This window comes from Micromys minutus (assembly GCF_963924665.1).
Source record: "Micromys minutus genome assembly, chromosome: 28".
Lineage (NCBI taxonomy): Eukaryota > Metazoa > Chordata > Mammalia > Rodentia > Muridae > Micromys > Micromys minutus.
The window spans coordinates 7,305,836-7,324,162 of NC_137963.1; the positions used below are offsets into that span (position 1 = coordinate 7,305,836).

General features: G+C 38.6%; 1 protein-coding gene across 1 annotated transcript in view; it reads left to right on the top strand.

The window, feature by feature from the left end:
- The window catches only part of RASEF (RAS and EF-hand domain containing), a gene marked incomplete at its 5' end in the record, with an annotated part of 57,527 nt that overhangs the window by 26,127 nt on the left and 13,073 nt on the right, over positions 1-18,327 (top strand). The window contains 8 exons of the mRNA XM_080940062.1: positions 2,429-2,506; positions 6,426-6,541; positions 7,801-7,869; positions 9,383-9,467; positions 10,518-10,600; positions 13,576-13,810; positions 14,125-14,262; positions 14,353-14,497. Coding sequence (XP_080796188.1) covers positions 2,429-2,506; positions 6,426-6,541; positions 7,801-7,869; positions 9,383-9,467; positions 10,518-10,600; positions 13,576-13,810; positions 14,125-14,262; positions 14,353-14,497 — 949 coding nt within the window. The remainder of the gene's footprint in view (positions 1-2,428; positions 2,507-6,425; positions 6,542-7,800; positions 7,870-9,382; positions 9,468-10,517; positions 10,601-13,575; positions 13,811-14,124; positions 14,263-14,352; positions 14,498-18,327) is intronic.

Sequence of the window (18,327 nt, forward strand, 5' to 3'; positions counted from 1 at the left end):
TATCTGGATAGGTCATGTATCCCGATATTCCTGTTCCTACCTGACTTCAAGATGTGTAGCAGATAATTAGTAAATATTAAATGAAATAAAAAAAATATGGTCTTTTAAGTAGAAAGTTCCATGGGTAGCAATCACCTGATTATTGAGAGGTAAGAAAAAAATTAGAGATATAAGCAAAAGCATGTTTAAGTACTGGCGTTTTCTCTCAAGGTTCCAGTGAACAATTCCTTTGTGATCTGTGATTTTTCTGGCTCATGTCTAAAAGTAGCTATGGAGTTAGGCAGCAGGACAGGAGATTTGGAGGCCTGCCCCTGCCTTCTAGCAGATGTTTATAGTGTAATTAAAATTGTGCTATCAAATTGATATCTTCGTATATAAAAACAACAACAAAAAACCCTCTTATTGACACTACAAGCTGGTCTGTCTCAGGGTTAAGCTTACATCTTACATGTGGTTGTTTCCATAAGTACTGTAAAAAGCTTAAGTAGATTTTATATACATCAAAGGAAAAACCCACCAAAAATGTCTCAATTCTGAACATCTATGCCCCAAATGCAAGGGCACCCAATGTCATTAAAAAAAAAAAAAAAAACTTTTCTAAAGCTCAACACATACATTGAACCCTATACAATAATAGTGGGAAACTTCAATACCCCACTCTCACCAATAGACAGATCATTGAAACAGAAACTAAACAAAGACAATGAAACTAAAACACTGTTTTGATAATGAATTATCCTGCCTATCCATAGCAATTGATATTTTATCTATTATAGTTTATTAAGATCATCCTAATAATTTGAAAACTTTCAATATTTAAGTTTTTGGAGGATCTGGCTACAGCCTTCCATATGTGAATATCAACATTGGTTCTTCAATATTCTCATCTTTATGAGAGTCAAATGAGTGTAGCTTTGTGGATCTACTTCCCCACATTTTAGTCCATTAACCTGTTTGTTTTTATACATACCACTTCGGTGTTGTTTTTGTTACTATGCACAAGTAGTATAACCTGAATTTGAAACTGGTTATTTTGATTTTTTTTATTTTAAGAGATGCATTGTGACTTTTCTCCTGTGTAGCCAGATCTGCTTGCCTCTTGATTTATAGGAGGGTCAACTCAAACGTATATATGAAAAAGAAGTTTTCTGTCTGTGGAAGGATATAGCAGAAAACAATGTCTCATTGCCAGACACAAAACCTGATTAATATGCATCTTTTTGTCATGGTTAACCTCATGCTAGTCGTGTTAAATGATACTCTCTGGCAAGATGAGGACAGCTCATAGTTTAAGCACGTGAAGCACAAGAGCATGACCAAGTGTGGTAAACATTGGCTAGTGCAGAAAGAAGCCTGTTAGAAAAAAAATATGAAAAGAGTTGGGGGTTATGCCTCATGGAGGTGCGGCGAGGCCTGGGGTCAAGGGGAATACCTCTGGGAGACACATGTTGAGAATCTCTTCCCCCTGAGGGACCAACCACATGATGCTATAGTACAGAATAGAGTTTATTCATGTCATGGGGGAATTAAGAGGGTAGGAGAGAGAGGGAGAGAGAGAGAGAGAGAGAGAGAGAGAGAAAGAGAGAGAGAGAGAGAAAGAGAGAGAGAGAGAGAGAGAGAGAGAGAGAGAGAGGAGGAGAGGAGAGGAATAGAGAAGTAGAGGCTGGTCATGAGCACATGGAGAGAGGGGAGAAATGGAATGGGGAGATGAGGGACAAGGTGGGGAGAGCAAGAGGCCAAGAGAGCAAGAAAGAGAGAGGAGGAGGCAGGCAGCCCCTTTTATAGTGCCATAATGCAAAATTGAGCCTGGACTCTAACACTGTATCTATTAAACTAAAACAATAACAAAAGTTTTTATACTTTAACAAAATTTGTAATATTACAAATATTACAAAGCGAAACATAAAGTGTTAAGCACAGATTTGTTGTAGGATACTTGATCACATTGTGAACCCGAAGATTGTGTACTAGAAAAACCTTGTTGTGGTGTGGTTCACCTTTTATCCAAGAGCTTTCTGTTTATGTAAACAAGTTGTTGAGGTGTGATCAGCTCTAGCACACACCCTTAAGTCTTCTTTTGGCAAATCAACATTTTCGATTTTGTTTTAGAAAACAGCACACAGAATTAAAAAGAATGCCCGCATTCCTTTAGCAAACAAGGAAAGCAAGGATTGCTTTATTAGTGGAGTGGTTTCTCAAAAGGCTTTTATAGTGTTTTAAAGAAAATACATTCAATAGTAAAAATCCCCCTTCAAATGTTTGTATTATTTAAAACAAATGTCTTAATGGTATAGATTTTGTCATTTAATTATTTTTAGAGTCACAAAGTGTTAAAAATTAAAAACTGCTAGAATTTCCACATTTATATTCAAGAATATCTCTAATCCTCACCAAAGCACTTCTAAATGAGTTTTGTTTCCTTTTTCAGCTTGAAGAACAGTCAAGACAAATAAGTCAGAAGCAAGATGTGACTGCATTAAAGAAACAAATTTATGATTTAACAACGGTAAGAATCAAGCTTCACTGGGGGGGGGGGGGCATTTCTTGATTTAGACAACGTCTTAGTTACCTTTGATAGGTAGGACAAAGCAACATGACCCAAAATACCTTGGGAAGAAAAGTTTATTCCATCTTAGAGCTGTCAGATAATAATAAAAAGTCAGGGCAGGAAGGGAAGTAGAAGCCTGTGGAAACACTACTTCTTGGTTTGCTTCCATGGCTTTCCTTCTTGTACAACCTAGGACCACCTGTCCAGAAATGACACCGTCCACAGTGGAAACATGCTTATCAATTATTAATCAGGAAAATGTCCAACAGACTTGTCTGTGAGTCAGTTATATGGAGATGTTTTCTCAACTGAGATTTCCTCTTCCCAAATGACTCCAACTTGAACCAAGTTGACAAACACCTAACTAATATAGACAACATGCCCATACATGTGGTATTTATAGTTTTTCTGTTTCTGGAATTAAAGCTTAAAGAGAAACGAAGACTATAGTTATAAAAGGACTTTAAAATATATTTGAGTAACTGTATTATAAAAGATTTTTTTTCTACTTCAACTATGTACCATTTGCATGGTTTTATTTATTTATTTTTTATGTTTATTTACTTAAAGTAATGCACACATGGTACTGAAACTAGCTTATGTGGCTACCACTGCAGTTGTATGTGTGACTTCCTCTTCCTTCAGCTTTTCTCTCTGGTCTTTTACAATATCTGTTCCTACGTTTATATTTCCTTTCTCTGTTGCAAACATCAATGGCGTTTGCCTTTGCCGAGTTATTATTCTATTTGTTTTGATTTTAGATTAATCTCAAAAATTAAAAGTGCTTTTTTTTACTGTCTCTTGGGTAGGCATTGCGTACCTTTCTATCTAATCAGCATTGTTCAGTTTAGGAGAGATCTGCCCCAGCCTCCCAAACCTCATGTTTTTGCACTGTTGTTGGCTCTTCATTTGCACCATGACTTTCATGGGGAATTACTGCTTTCTTGGATTTTCTGATCGTCTCTTTGGTTTCTTGGTTTATAAGGTTGTTTAAATTTGTTGCTGTGCTGAAACACTGCAACCCAAAGAAATTTGGAGAGGTTTTATTTCAGGCACAGTTCTATTTAACAATCATCAGTACCAGTAAGAGCAGAAACTCAAGCAGAACAGGAACCTGGAGGCAGGAGCTGATGTAGAAGCCATGGGATAGTGCTGCCTACTAATTTGCTGCCTCTTGGCTCCTCAGCCTGCTTTTTTATAGAGCCTAGGTCAGGAGAAGAGCCACTTACAATGACCTGAGTTCTCCCATATCAATCTAATTAAGAAAGTTCTCTGCAGGCTTGTCTATAGCCAGATCCAAAAAAACTCAAGCTTGGGTCGAGTTGATATAAAACTAGGCAACACAATGATACTCAACCACTTCTGTAACTTTGTTTTTTGTTTTTCTCTAAAATATTAATTGCAGAGGTCAGGAAAAGACAGTTTTAGTTGAATTGTCTTAATCTTGTTCTACTTATATATCAACCTAAAACGTCTTTGAGGTGTTTATTGTAATTATATTTCCTTGACTTAATGAACCTTGAAGGTCATTAAACTCAGTGTTTCTTGCTTCTGGGAAAAGTGAAGCAGTACATAGCATGACTGTCACAGTCTTATCTTTCTTCCTTGAAATCATCCTGTTCAAAGAACAATTATTGATGCAACCAGTGGACAATATTAAATGAATATCCGAATTTTTAACATTGTTCATTATTCTTGAATGTGACATTTGTTACCAAAATATGATAGACAAGAGCAGGACATTATACTTCTGATATGTTACTCTAGACAAACAGGTACACACTCTCTCTCTCTCTCTCTCTCTCTCTCTCTCACACACACACACACACACACACACACACACACACACACACAGACATCCTTGAAAGTTTTTCTAAATGACTAGATAAGAAACTGTCTATGTAGAAGTTGGCTTCAAACTCAAAGACATTCACTGGTCTCTGCCTCTTCAGTTTTGAGGACAAAGACAAATTCTACCGTGCCCAGCTGATTCTAATTTATTTTCCCTGCCCCTTCACCTTTAAAAAAACATTTATTTTTATTTCATTTTTATGAGTGTTTTGTGATAATATATATGTTTATCATAGAAATAAAATACAAATGAATAAATCTGGTGTTCACAAAGGTTAAAAGAGGCCTTTGGATCCTCTGGAAGTGGAGTTACAGATGGTTCTGGGAGTAGAACACAGGTCCTCTGGAACAGCAACAAGTGTACTTAACTGGGGAACCACCTCTCTAAGTCCCTAGTTCCTCTTCACCTTTGGGTTTGGCCAGGCTACTTGGCCTTTTCTCTGTTCAACTGCCAGGACCTCATAAGCATTTAACTGCTGCCTTGGCGTCTTTTATTAGTATAATCAAATACTTGAGGCAGGGTTATTTTATAAGAAAAGGGTTTTCTTTAGCTCACCAGGGGAAGGATTCAAGATCCTGGGGGCAGTCTCCTCTTAACTTTCTTGCAGAGGTGGGGGTAGACAGTTGGAAAAGAAGCCAAATGAGTAAACAGGAAATAGCAAGTGACCTTCAGAAATCATTTCCAAGGACAGCATTCCAACTGATCTAAAGAACAGGTTTTTGGCTTTACCTCTTAAAAAGTTTCCATGCCCCCCTTACACCTGGAAACTGGTGGGGGTTGACTCTTAAAATCTATCCTTATAGTACCCACTGTCTTTTTCCCTGACTCTCTTCTTTTGGGTGGCATGCATCACCTGGTTTATGATTTATAGACATGGGTTTAAGTCACCTGAGTATTCATAGCTCCTATGCCAGTCCCTTAACTGTTAATGATTTCATTTCCATTGTAACTTCATATTCAGGAGGTTTTCTATGAAGGAAAAATAGACCCTCTATATGTATGATCTATTTGAACTGCAAGTGTCCAGTAATTTCTCTTTTAAAGAAAAATGTAAAATTTCATAATTATAACTGTTAATTATTAATTACGTTTTAAAGAAAAAAGTTAGATGATGGTAGTTATTATTAAAAGTTACTTGATGGTAATTATTACTAAAAGCAACTTCTTTAAGTGTAGCCAACTTTGGGAAGGTGTTTAGATACTTAGATTTTCTTAATTTTTTCATAAACACCAGTGAATTTATTTTTATTTATTATTATCAGTTCTTGTCTATTATAGTTTGGAATAGATATTGAGTTCAATGAAGAACAACTTTAAACTTTAATAATGTACAATATTTGAATATATAATCAGTTTTTTGAGCAGGAAAATAGGAAGAACTGAGGAAAGGTAGGTGTCATTTTTACGGGATTGCACTATATAGTGTGAAATAGTAATTTTAATTTAAATGTAAGATGTAACTTAACACAGCAGCTGTTTTTCTTTATCCTAACTAGTTCTCCATAATGACACAGAGACACCAATATATATTTAATTTGCGAAGCTACCTGGGAAGTCATTGATTTATGTTAATTCTTTAGATTAATCTGGCTACCTCCCAGCCAAAATCCCTGAAATACATGCACGTTAGTATATTTCTGGCTCTCTGAACTTCAGGTGACTTTTCCATGATTTCTCTTCTTGCTCTCCTCCTGGCTCAATCTGTCTTTCTCTTCTATCTTTCTCCCTTCCCCAGCTGACGGAAGTCCCGCCTATTCTTTCTTATGCCCAGCCATTGGGTGATCAGCATTTATTGACAAGTCAGAGAATAAATGGTAAGCATTGTTTACACAAACTTGAGGAAGGAGATTTTAAACACAAGCATTTCAATGCTGTGTCCAGATTGAAATAAGATATGAAGGTAGCGAAAACAACATTTGAATATTGCAAGAAAAAACTTCACACGTGCACAATAATATTATGACTACATATTTTAGATGCAAGAAAAGCCTGAGTCTAATGTCCCTGGTGATTTATTCACTTTAGGAAAATCAAAAACTCAAGAAAGATCTTTTGGAAGCACAGACAAACTTAGCCTTTCTTCAGAGTGAACTAGATGCTTTGAAAAGTGATTATGCTGACCAGAGTCTGAATTCTGAACGGTATGAAACTCTTCATAATAGAGGGTCCTTCATTAACTTTGGGAAATATATATTGCTTTGTAAACGTGCTACCTTTAGTGACAGATTTTCTTGTGTGTGTGTGTGTGTGTGTGTGTGTGTGTGTGTGTGTGTGTGAGGAGTAACTTTTTGAATTATAGGTATCTTAGGACAGTGTAGGGCTTAAAAATCATTTGCTTCAAGTGGCTTTGGGAGGAAAATACTGTGTAAAAACAAATCTTTGTTAAAAGTGCTTGTCAGATCGGAATCCTGGCTTACAACAAGAATGAGAGTCATTAACCCCAGTGCTTTACTTCTGATGTTAACACCATAACTTCACAAAATCAGAGACATACATTTTTATATGAGAAATACAAATATGCATATACAGAGCAAATGTAGATATTTGGGGGAAGGAATTTTATTTTATTTATTATTTTTATTTTCAAACTTTCAGAATTAAGGCATTACAGTTTTATTAAATGGTACAGCTTTTTACTGCATACATTCTGTCTGGATCCTTAGAGATAGTGAGGTGTGAGTTCAGATTTTATAAAATAAAAGAAACATATGCTACTGCTCTTTAAAAATTTTAAGTTCGGCTGGGAATCCAAAGCAGAAAGTTAAGCAGTGTACAGGAGAAGGACCAGCAGTAATACTATTAGCAACACCAGGACTGGTTTCAACCTTTGTTATGGAGACCCAGGAGGTGGATACCAGAGAAAAGATCTGCTTGAGTTGGCTAAGTAGCAAGAGGGTCCAGTAACAGCAATATCAGCTGAAGCAAGTAGCATTGCCTCCTACCAGGACCATCCTTGGCACATTATTAGTGTATTATTAGTGTCCATGACTTCATGCACAGAATATCCTCTCTTGTAGGGACCTTCGTTATTTCCACCTTATAGATGGGAGAAACCAAAAGTCTTAAAGATATAGGTAAGAGGAAAATCAGAGAAGCGAGGTCACCAAGAAAAACTGGCTTGGAAAAAGAAAGATGATTAGATCACTGGTTTGGATAAGAAAGAGTTTTTTAAAGCACGAGAAGTTGATAAGCTAGTGTACAGACATTCTGTAGGGACCACCTTTTGGGCTAAGGAACTGAAATTTCTCTATGCAACTGGCTTCTGACTCAGTAGCAGATGGACAGGTTTCTGTAAATGAAGCTCGTGAGGATTGGGAGATAGTGATGTGTTTGCCCACGCCCCATGCTCATACCTGCTGTGTCTTCTCTCCGCCCTGAAAGATAGCATATATTTTTGCAGGGATCTGGAAATAATCCGAGAGTACACAGAAGACCGAAGTAGCCTTGAGAGGCAAATTGAAATCCTCCAGTAAGTTCCATGAAATGCTGACTGCATGTCGACCACTCTGTGCTAATGAAACATGTAACACAGCCTGCCCTGTCCAGGGTTTAGGTAACTGTCTTCTCATTGCGGCACATTTGGCAAAGCCACTTCCCTTTCTGACTCATTTACCTCGAACTGAATTCCTCTGGCACAGTCTAGCTCTCAAAGTCTCTGCAGGTTAGAAGAGCGTGTCCTGTGTTTGTTTTATCGGTTAGGATACAGCCTTTACCAACGACGCTCTCTACTGCCTATCTGGAGAGCTCCTCAGGTTTACACATGAATGGAGCCATAGGATAGTGTTTAGTCATTTTTTCTTACTTTGTTATGCTGATTACAGCTGTGCATATATATATAGTCTTTTTGTTTAAAACACTATTGCCTAAGAAACTCTCCTAGACTGACAGCTTTACAATAAGTTGTAGTACTTTGATCCTTTGATCCTCTGAGAGTCTTTGCATACAGTCTATACTTCGGTTTTTCCAGTCTTCTCCATGAAATAATGTTGGACGCTGCAAATTTTCTTCTCCATCTTTTAGTATCCATTGAGTCTCAGCTGCGGAAACTGCAGAGGTCACATATTATGCACTCTTTTTGAGCTCATTTTCTCGTTGACTCAGTCCATAGCTTTCTCGGTTAACAGCTGTCACGGGGGAGGTACCCATGGAATTGGGGATAGAAGAGTGAAAAGAAAACAAGCAAGCAAACAAACAAAACAACTTTCTTCATGAGTTTAGATAGAAACTGGGTTACTCAGAAAAAAATACATATATATATATCACTATATGTATATTAATATATCAATACACACAGACAGGAATGTATATCACCAAGTTTAGAAGAATACAACAGAAGAAAAGTATATGCTTCCTCATGGCGAGCTATGGAAGGTCAGTCAGTTCTCCTTCCTGGTACAAGTGATTACAGGACTGGCAGATGAAGGAAGGAGTGGCTACAAACAGGAAAATTAGATGCTCCACCGGTAGAGGTCTCTGAGACCCTCATTGGTTTTAGCCAAGGAAAGTGGAATTGAAATGACTTTCATTATATCCTGTGAGGTTCTCACGCTCATATTTAAACTCTACATTCGTCTGAGATCAATAGCCAAGTGTTTGCTTGGTATAAAATCCCATCAGGACATGAAGAGAACGGGATGTAGAAATAGCCAGCATGCTACATAGCACACTGCATCTCTGCCTGGGACCGGGGTGTGAGAGCTAGGCGGTGAAGAACGCCATGAAGCCTGTTGACACAGGAGTTATCAGGGGGAAAGTGAGTGCCTCTCTCTCACAATGCTCCCAGATCTGCAGGAAAGTAAACTTGATTAATCCATTCAGTGCCATTTGTATCTGCTTCTGACTTGGCTTCTGAGGTTTGAAGGGAAACAAAATTACAAGGAGTGTAACATGTCTGTGCATCCTGAATGTCACTTGCCTAGAAATTGTGGGAGCACTGATCCCCCAGTGCTTCCTGTATCTGTCCATCTACTTCTTCCCTACAGAACAGCCAATCGGAAGCTGCATGACAGCAATGACGGCCTCAGGAGTGCCCTGGAAAATACCTACAGCAAGCTCAACAGATCCTTGGTACGCAGTGTCCTCTGATTCTGTTCTTTGTCTTGATCTAGTGTTTTGGGGCATGAAAACCCCGCGTCATTATTTTAGGATATCTTCATGTTGATCTTCTAGTGAGACACTCTTAACATAAAATAAAAGAGTAATGTTTTAAAATTAATAAAATTAAGTATGCTAAGGGAAAGATGCTAAATGTGGGATTTTTTTTCTTTTTTCTTCTTTTCTTCTTCTTCTTCTTCTTCTTTTTTTTTTTTTTTTTTTTTTTGCTTTTGAGGGCTTAAGGCAACATAAGCTAATTAATTTCCATAGCAGGACAGCAAATAAAAAAAAATGTGAGGGTTTGGAGAGATGGCTCAGAGGCTAAGAGCACTGGCTGCTCTTCCAGAGGTCCTAAGTTCAATTCCCGGCAACCACATCATGACTCATAGTCATTTATAATGCGATCTGGTGCTCTCTTCTGGCTCACAGCATAGTGCTGTGTACTTGTTATATATACATAATAAGTAAGTCTTTAAAAATGTGAGAAATACTGTGGTCATTAAAAAAAATGTTGCCGGTAAGGATGATGTAGCTATGATTCTGGCTAGTGATATTTTCTGTGGCACACACTTGACCTTGGGCCTTGGGGTTCTGAACCCTTTTGGCAGAAACAAGTTTTCCCAGATTGTGTTTGCAATGAAGCCTCTTATTGTGTTTTTGTGGCTCAGCTTTAGGAATGAGACTTTAGTGTCATATTAGGATGCAGAATAGTCAATATGATTTTGCTTCTAGAAGAGACAAGTTTGAGGAAGCTGGTATAGCACTGTCTGCCCTGACATACCTGACTAGCAAGCAGACTTTTGAGGAGTCTACAGTAGGGACTGATGAGAAAGAGAAACCAAACCATGTCTGTTATTCTTACTGAAACTTCCAAAAGGCTTTTTTCATGTTCACATTTGTTCATGTGAGGTCATAGATTTTTTTTTTATGTGTATTGGGAATTAAATTGTGTGGTTATGCATGAGCATGTCTGTTTGTGGTGTAGAGAATGTCTATATATTAACAACCTCTTGTTTATTACAGCGTATAAATAACATATCACCAGGGAATACAATTTCTAGAAGCAGTCCCAAGTTTAATCACCATTGTTCTCAAGCCTATGATAGGTATGTAGAACCTGCTTCTTTCATTACCCGAGTTCTAGATCAAAGCAAGACACATTATCTTAGAGCTGAATTAAAGTAGAGAGACATTTAAGTAAAAATATTTATTAAGATCTTATATTAATGTCCAGGAATGTGAAAAAGGAGAAAAGAGGAACTGAACAGATTTTGTACAGGACAGTAATTTTCTCAATGTGCTTTGAATGAATTTGTATACACCACTGTATGGTTCGCCTTGAACTGTGTCCTGTGCTGTTGTTGCCTTATGGATGATGTGTTGTGCTGAGCCATTTGTCATGATCTATCAGTGTTTAACATTCAAAACAAGTAGAAAATGTGGCTATGTTTTTGAGTTACTAAATACTAACGAAATCATTGAGCCATACTAAAAGTTAAATTTTAACTTGCCTTCTAAGAGATTAAATAATAAACAATGATTATGTGTGTGTGTGTGTGTGTGTATTTGCGTGTATTTGTATATATGCATGGGTACACATTCCCAGTGTCGCCAGCAAAAAGTTAAGTTGGTGGTACAAAGTATAAAAAACAAGAGGTCAAAAGTATTCTGTAGTAAATATATTTAAAATCCCAGCTCAGTGTTTCTTCCCCATCTTTGTCCATTTATGTTCCTCAAGGAAAAGCACACACACAACCTTTATATTTTAATATACCTTAAGCAGCACAATAGTTGGACAACTGCCTACCCTCCATGTTGTTAGAATCTACCTTCCTATTCATAACCCACATTATTACTTAATACGTCTCATCTGAGCTGCTCTTAGTTCCAGTTGGCACCCACACGTCCATGTTTTTATGGGTCAGCTAACCCATGATGACTCTCCTTTCTCCTCTCTTACATGTGTTTTCTTCTTTTTAACTTTCTTTGATTCTTTTTTTTCCTTATTTTACTTTTATTGATATATTTTATTTACATTTGAAATGTTATTCCCTTTCCCGGTTTCCCATCTATAAGCCCCCCCCAATCCCCTCCTACCTCCCCTGCTTCTATGACGCTGCACCCCCACCCTCCCACCCTCTCCTGCCTCCCTTCTTCTATCCCATGGTGCCTTCTTTTTCACAAGCCCATGAAACCTCATCTTCATCTATGTCTCTTCCGACCAGCTACTGGCTGATCAGAGTTAAAGTGGGTACAGGGTGCCAGGGGCTGGCAAACTCCAAGTCTTTGGGGGAGGGGAGCACACTTAGCATTACAATAGACAGTAAAAAACAAAGCCTCAATAGTAAACATTAAAGCTTCCCATGAGTTTGAAGGTGCTAAACTCAGTTTTGTCCTCTTTTGTGTGTTGGGCAGTACTTTTAGTAGAAATAAGCACGTTCTTGTGTATCCTGATATTTCTCAACTTTTCTTGGGTATCAAAGGAAGGCTAAAGATAATGTCGCATTCTAGTCCAACCTGATAGACCAGTGAGTGTGTAAAGCACACTCACAGGACGAGGGAACCCATACAATGTCACTGGAGAATCTCATTCAGGCGTGGATGATGAGTGGATCCCCTTCAAATGCCGCTTTCCACTCTCTCCTCAGTCCTGTGGGGACTGTCATCAGGTCCAGCCTGTGACAGATCTCCGCTCAGGTTTCACCTTGTTGGTGGTCTGTAGTGTTCCACCACACCTGGTGTCAGCTTACAGGCTTCGTTGTCCTCCACTACAGGCTGCCTGTGTAAAGCCATGATCCCGACTTTTGTTTGTTGATGCGCTAATTTTATAAAATGAATGGCTTATTTATGTAGAAGGAGGTGATTAGAGAGTTACTAAAAAAGATAACTTTTTTTTTTTTAAAGCAGATTTGCTACGCTTTTTCTGTACTAATAGTTAAGGACAGTTATCAGCAAGACGTAGAAAGAAGTGTACAAAATAAAATTAGTTCAGAAGTCTCATTAGGACTTATTCTTGAAAGAGTGGTGGCACAAGTGAGGTCTAGTAGTGAAAAGTGAGTTCCTCTCCAGTATCTTCTAAGGGACAGGGGCTTCAGTGAGTCACCAGGATCTCAAAGGCAAGCACATCTTCTCTTCTTCTTAATTCTGAACCCAACCACAAACTATTGTGGTCTGACCAAATCTTCTTCCCTTGGAGTTAGTTTGATGTATGAAGTTAACAGGGTCCCCCCCCCCCAATGCTAATGTATAGCTCAGCTCGCTTGCAGAAAATCTTTATGGACCGTTTATTTTCTGTCATAGAAGAAGAAGAGAACGGAGAGGGTAATGAGTCCTTCACCTAAATATTCAGTCATTTGTCCCCAAACCAGTTGAATGTAGTTTTGTACTGGTTGCCCCTAACCTTGAAGTCTTGGGGCGGGGCCAGGTTACATATCGACTGGGAAAGACTAATCGAATGGTCCACTTATATAGCTGTGGGGAATTGATGCACACTGGTTTACACTTTCCAGTGCAGCTCCTTCCGGCTCACTCATGGTCCTGTCAGTAGCCCCTCACCCAAGCTCTGTAAGTAAGCGCAATAAACTCACTGGTTTTCCAGGGGAAACTTGTGAAATTGAACTTTGTTTTATAATCAGGACATTGGATAAGGGTAGGTTTTCTTTGTCTAATTGGCCCTTCTCACCTCTAAGCAAAAAAAAATTTCCAACACCTTGTCTTAAAAAAAAATCAACAAACGAATAACACAAAAATACGAAAGAGTTACAATCTAGACGTAGACAAAGTGTTCAGAATGTGGTCTATAGAGAATGGATTATAGTAAAAATAGTAGTTTTGCATTGTGTTTGTGTCTAGGAAACTTATATTCTTTGTATCAGGAAAGAGATCAGCCAACTTAAAGTGGCATATCTGAGATTTGTCATTTGGGGGTTAGGGTTCAGCATGGACTGATTGCTCTTTGCACACTTCCTTTGCCAATGCTAAGGGATGTTCTGTCCTGTATCTCCCACCAGATGACAGTGTTGTCAACCTGTCCCTTTGTGTTATGAACTCCTTGGTAAATTGTCTCCTCTTTTATCACAAGGTCCTTCCATTCTTCATATGCAGATGAGGATTGTGACTCTCTGGCTCTCTGTGACCCTCTGCAGAAGATGAACTGCGAAGTTGACAGCCTGCCTGAAAGCTGCTTTGACAGTGGCCTGTCTACTCTGAGAGATCCCAATGAGTGTGACTCCGAGGTGGACTACAAGCCCCAGAGAGGATTTCAGAGTTTGCACAGAACAGAGGAGAGCCTAGGGGGAGATGCATCAGACACAGATGTAAGCCAGAAGCCAGGATGCTTTGATGCCTTCCTTTGACTGAAATCACCCATCATGTTTTATGGAACCCGATCTTAACAGCACATAATCTACGCTGTTAAGGTCATAAATAGGAAGCTTAGATATAAAAATTGATTTTTCCCTTAGCATACTAGAGAGGAATCTCACAGGTTTACCTTGAAGAGGAGGTTTGTTGAGAAGCCGTACTGGCAGTGGACTGGGTGGCACGGTTTTGCTTTCCTTTGGTCTGTGATATATATATGTATATATATATGAAAGATTTGTTTTTTTTAATAATTGATTTTTTTTGACAGGTTCCTGATATCAGGGATGAAGAAGCATTTGATTCTGAAAGCGTGGCCTCTGTATTACACTGGCATCCCCAGGGGTCTGCTGGTGAGGGCAGCTCTGTTAGTTCCTCTAGAAAGCCTATCTCAGCCCTTTCACCTCAAGTAGGTAGCTTCCAAGGATCTTTTCTTCATGGCATGTTACTTCGGGGGACAAGTGGCCCTGTCATCACCTGTGTGGCTGTTTCCTTCTAGACAGATATGGTGAATAACACCTCCAAGTCCACATCTCAGAAGGCCTACAAGATTGTGCTAGCTGGCGATGCCGCAGTGGGGAAGTCCAGCTTCCTCATGCGACTCTGCAAGAATGAGTTTCAGGGGAACACGAGTGCAACCCTAGGTATGGCTCTCCCTTCACTAACAGCAGGAGAATCACAATCTCTAGCCTGATTTCTTTTCTTTCAGGATTATATAAACAGATTAAAATACCAGTATACGAATTCATGTATAGAGACTGTGGGTTTGTATGTGTGCATAGAATGATCTTTTATTTTGATTAAAATCTAACGTGAAAAAGAAACGCAACAGACGATGGAAATCTTTGTGGACTGTTCAAACAAACCCTGCTTAGGTGTAGAAGATTCTTATGGTCAGCATGAATTTCTCAAGCGTTCTGTAGACAGCCTGCCTGGTGTTGTTGTAATGCTGCGGGTCCACGATGAAGAAAGCTGGGTAAATCTGAATCTTTAAGGAGGTTTCACACTCGTAGAAATAAGTTGTCCAGAATGAATTTCAAAAGTGAAATGCAGAAGGAAGTGCATATTTCTATAGGTAGCTAGGGAGAACTTTCAGTCACTTTGATTTGTTTGTAATGACCACGGCAAACTGGAGTTTAAGGTCAGAGTTGAATCTGTATCTGTGCAGGTTTCCCCAGGGCCACAAGAAAATGAGTTGCAGCAGTAGTGACTTTCTCTTTGTTGTTTCTTTATTTCTTTTCCACTCTTCTTTTTCTTTTCACCAAGCCTTTATAAAACACGATTTTAAATTATATTTTGTACACAATATGTTTCGATCATACTGGCTCCCTCTCCCTCCCATATGGATACTCCCATATCCCCACCCATCCTACTTCATGTTCTCTCTCTTTCAAAAGCAAAGTCCATATTCGAAAAGAAAGAAAAAAAAAAAAAACAAAACAAAGAAGAAACAAGACCAAAAAAATTTTTCCCACCCGAACCATGGAGATCAGTTCTGTTGGTTTGCAATACCTGGGTGTGGGGCCTGCTATAGTGTGTGGTTAATATGCCCAGTAACACAGTCAACAGGTATCGATTGTAAATATCTTCATTGTTAAGGGTACGACCCCATGTCCATGGAACCCCATCTGGCTTGTGCCCATCCGTGCATGCTAACATTGTCTCCGTCATTTCATATGGTCACCAGTGCTGTGGCCTCTGGAAGACTCAGGCTCCTTGAAGTCATCTATCCAATGGGGCTCTGGGAATTTTTTGGCACCTCTTCCTCATAGATTCCTGAGTCTTGATCTCTTTAAGAAATGAGTGCTCCAAAATTTTTTACTTGCTGAACCTTGCCCATTTGTAAGTTTCTGTGTTAATTCCCGTCTACTCTAAGAAGAATCTTCTCCAATGTGTGGCATAAGGTTATCCATTGGTGCAGCAGTATGTCCTTAGGGGTCATTTCATTGCCTTTTTATAGCACATTGAAAGGAGAAAAGCTAATAGGCACATATAAGGGAAAATGTGGGCTAGTTATTTTGGGGGGCCTTGGTTACCTCGCTACAGATTATTTTTTTCTAGCTCCAACTATTTGCCTAGGAATTGAATACATTTACTTTTTTATAAGAGCTAAGTAATATTCCATCATATAAATATATGATGTCATTTTTATTATTTATCCCCCAGTAGATGGACATCTGGCCCGTTTCCGATTTCTGACTATTATGATTAGAGCAACAAGACCATGGCTGAGCAAATATCTCTGTTGTAAGATGTATGGTGTTTTGGTTATATGCCTAATAATGTTAGAACTGTGTCTTGAGGTAGATCTGGTCCCAGCTTCCTGAGGAACTACTACACTGATTTCCATAGTGGCTGTACAAGTTCGCACTCCTACCAGCAAGGCTTAAGTGGTCCCCTTTCCCTGCATCCTCACCAATATTAGCTGTCGCTTATTTTCTTCCTCTTGACAATTCTGACAGGGTAAGATGAAATCTCCAAGTAGTTCTTATTTATTAATTTCCAGACGACCAAGGATATGGGACATGTCTTTTACATGTTTCTCGGCCATTTGTGTTTCATGTTTTGAGAACTCACCCCTTCATTCTGCATCATGTATTTTAATTAAGTGGTTTTCTGGATGTTCAGTTGCTTTTAGTTCTTTATATATTCTCAATATGAATCCTCTACCTGATAGATAATTGGTGAGGAGTTTTTATCATTGTGTGGGCTAAAATGTGTTCTTATAGTGCAGAAGCTTTCCAGGAGGAACCATTTATTGTTGACTGTAATGACTGCTTTATTGATGTATTGTTCAGAAAGTCCTTTCCTGTGTCAGTGAGCTCAACCTCATTCCCCATTTACTCTTGTATCTATTTGGGGTATTTGGTCTTACATTAAGCTCCCTAATTCATTTATATCTGCATTTTGTACTGGGTGATATTTCGTATTTATTGTCATTTTTCCACATCAATAGCTCACAACTTTCTTTTTTTCCTCCCCCAATTTTTTTTTATTGGTTAGTCTCTGCATTTACATTTCAGATGTTATCCTTTTCTCACAATCCCATTCCCCCTCCCCACTCTCATTGCCTCCATGAAGGTGCTCCCTCTCCCAACCACCCTCTCCTACCTCAACACCTTGGCGTTCCCCTACACTGGAAAAATGAGCCTTCACTGGACAAAGGCCTTTTCTCCAACTGATGTCAGAAAACACTATCCTCTGCTACATATGCATCTGGGCCATGGATCTTTCCATGCAAACTCTTTGGTTGGTGTTTTAGTCTTTAAGAGCTGTGCTGGGTTTGGTTAGTTGATAATTTTGTTCTTCCCATGTGGTTGCAGATCCATTCACCTTTTCAGTCCTTTCTCTAGGTCCTTCACTGGGGTTCCTGTGTTCAGTGTGATGTTAGCTGCATGCATCCTCCTCTCGTGCTTGGGTTTATTGATTGCATATTGCTGATGCCAGTTAGTGCTTACTGGCAGGAACATGATCTGGATGCCTCCTCAGTGGCTCTGCCAGAGCCATACTGATACAGAGGAGGATGCATGCAGCTAACCATCAGAATACTCAAGAAACTATGCACAGAACTTAGGAAGCTCAAAGAGAAGGAAGGCCAGAAAGTGGATGCCTCAGTCTTTCTTAGAAGGAAGAACAAAACTTTCATAGGAAAAAATAAAGGGACAAATAGAGGAGCAGGATTCATCCAGAAAAAATATCATCCAGAGAGGCAGAGATTTTTGGGCTAGTATTCACTTATAAGTGAGTACATACTATGAGTGTTCTTTTGTGACTGGGTAACCTCACTCAGGATGATAGCTTCAAGTTCTATCTATGTGCCTATGAATTTCATGAAGTTATTGTTTTTGATAGTTAAGTAGTACTCCATTATGTATGTGTCCTCCAATTTCTGTATCCATTCCTCTGTTGAAGGATATCTGGGTTCTTCCCAGCTTCTGGTTATTATAAATAAGGCTGCTATGAACATGATGGAACATGTGTCCTTGTTAGATGTTGGAGCTTCATTTGAGTATATGCCCTGGGCTCTCAACTTTCTTAACACTGCAACCTTTTAACATTTTGTTCAAATTATTTTGTGATGACACCAACCATCAATTTATTTTCCTTGCTAATTCGTAAATATAATTTTGCTACTGTTATGAATTACAACATAAATATCTGGCATGCAGGATATTTGATATATAATCCTATAAAAGGATCATTCAACTCCCAAAGGAGTCATAACCTACAGATTGAAAAAATATATATATAAAATGATAAATAAAATAAAATAAATCTGTATTTCAGTGAACTGGAAATATATATATCATACTAAAGTTAAATCAAAATGAAATAAACAATTTAACAAAGCCTATAGCCCCTGATAAAACAGGAGCAGTAAGTATAATCTCTCAAGCATGAATAGTCTAGGGTCAGGTGGATTAAGCAAAGAATTCTGCCAGATCTTTAAAGAACTAACACAAATATTATTCAA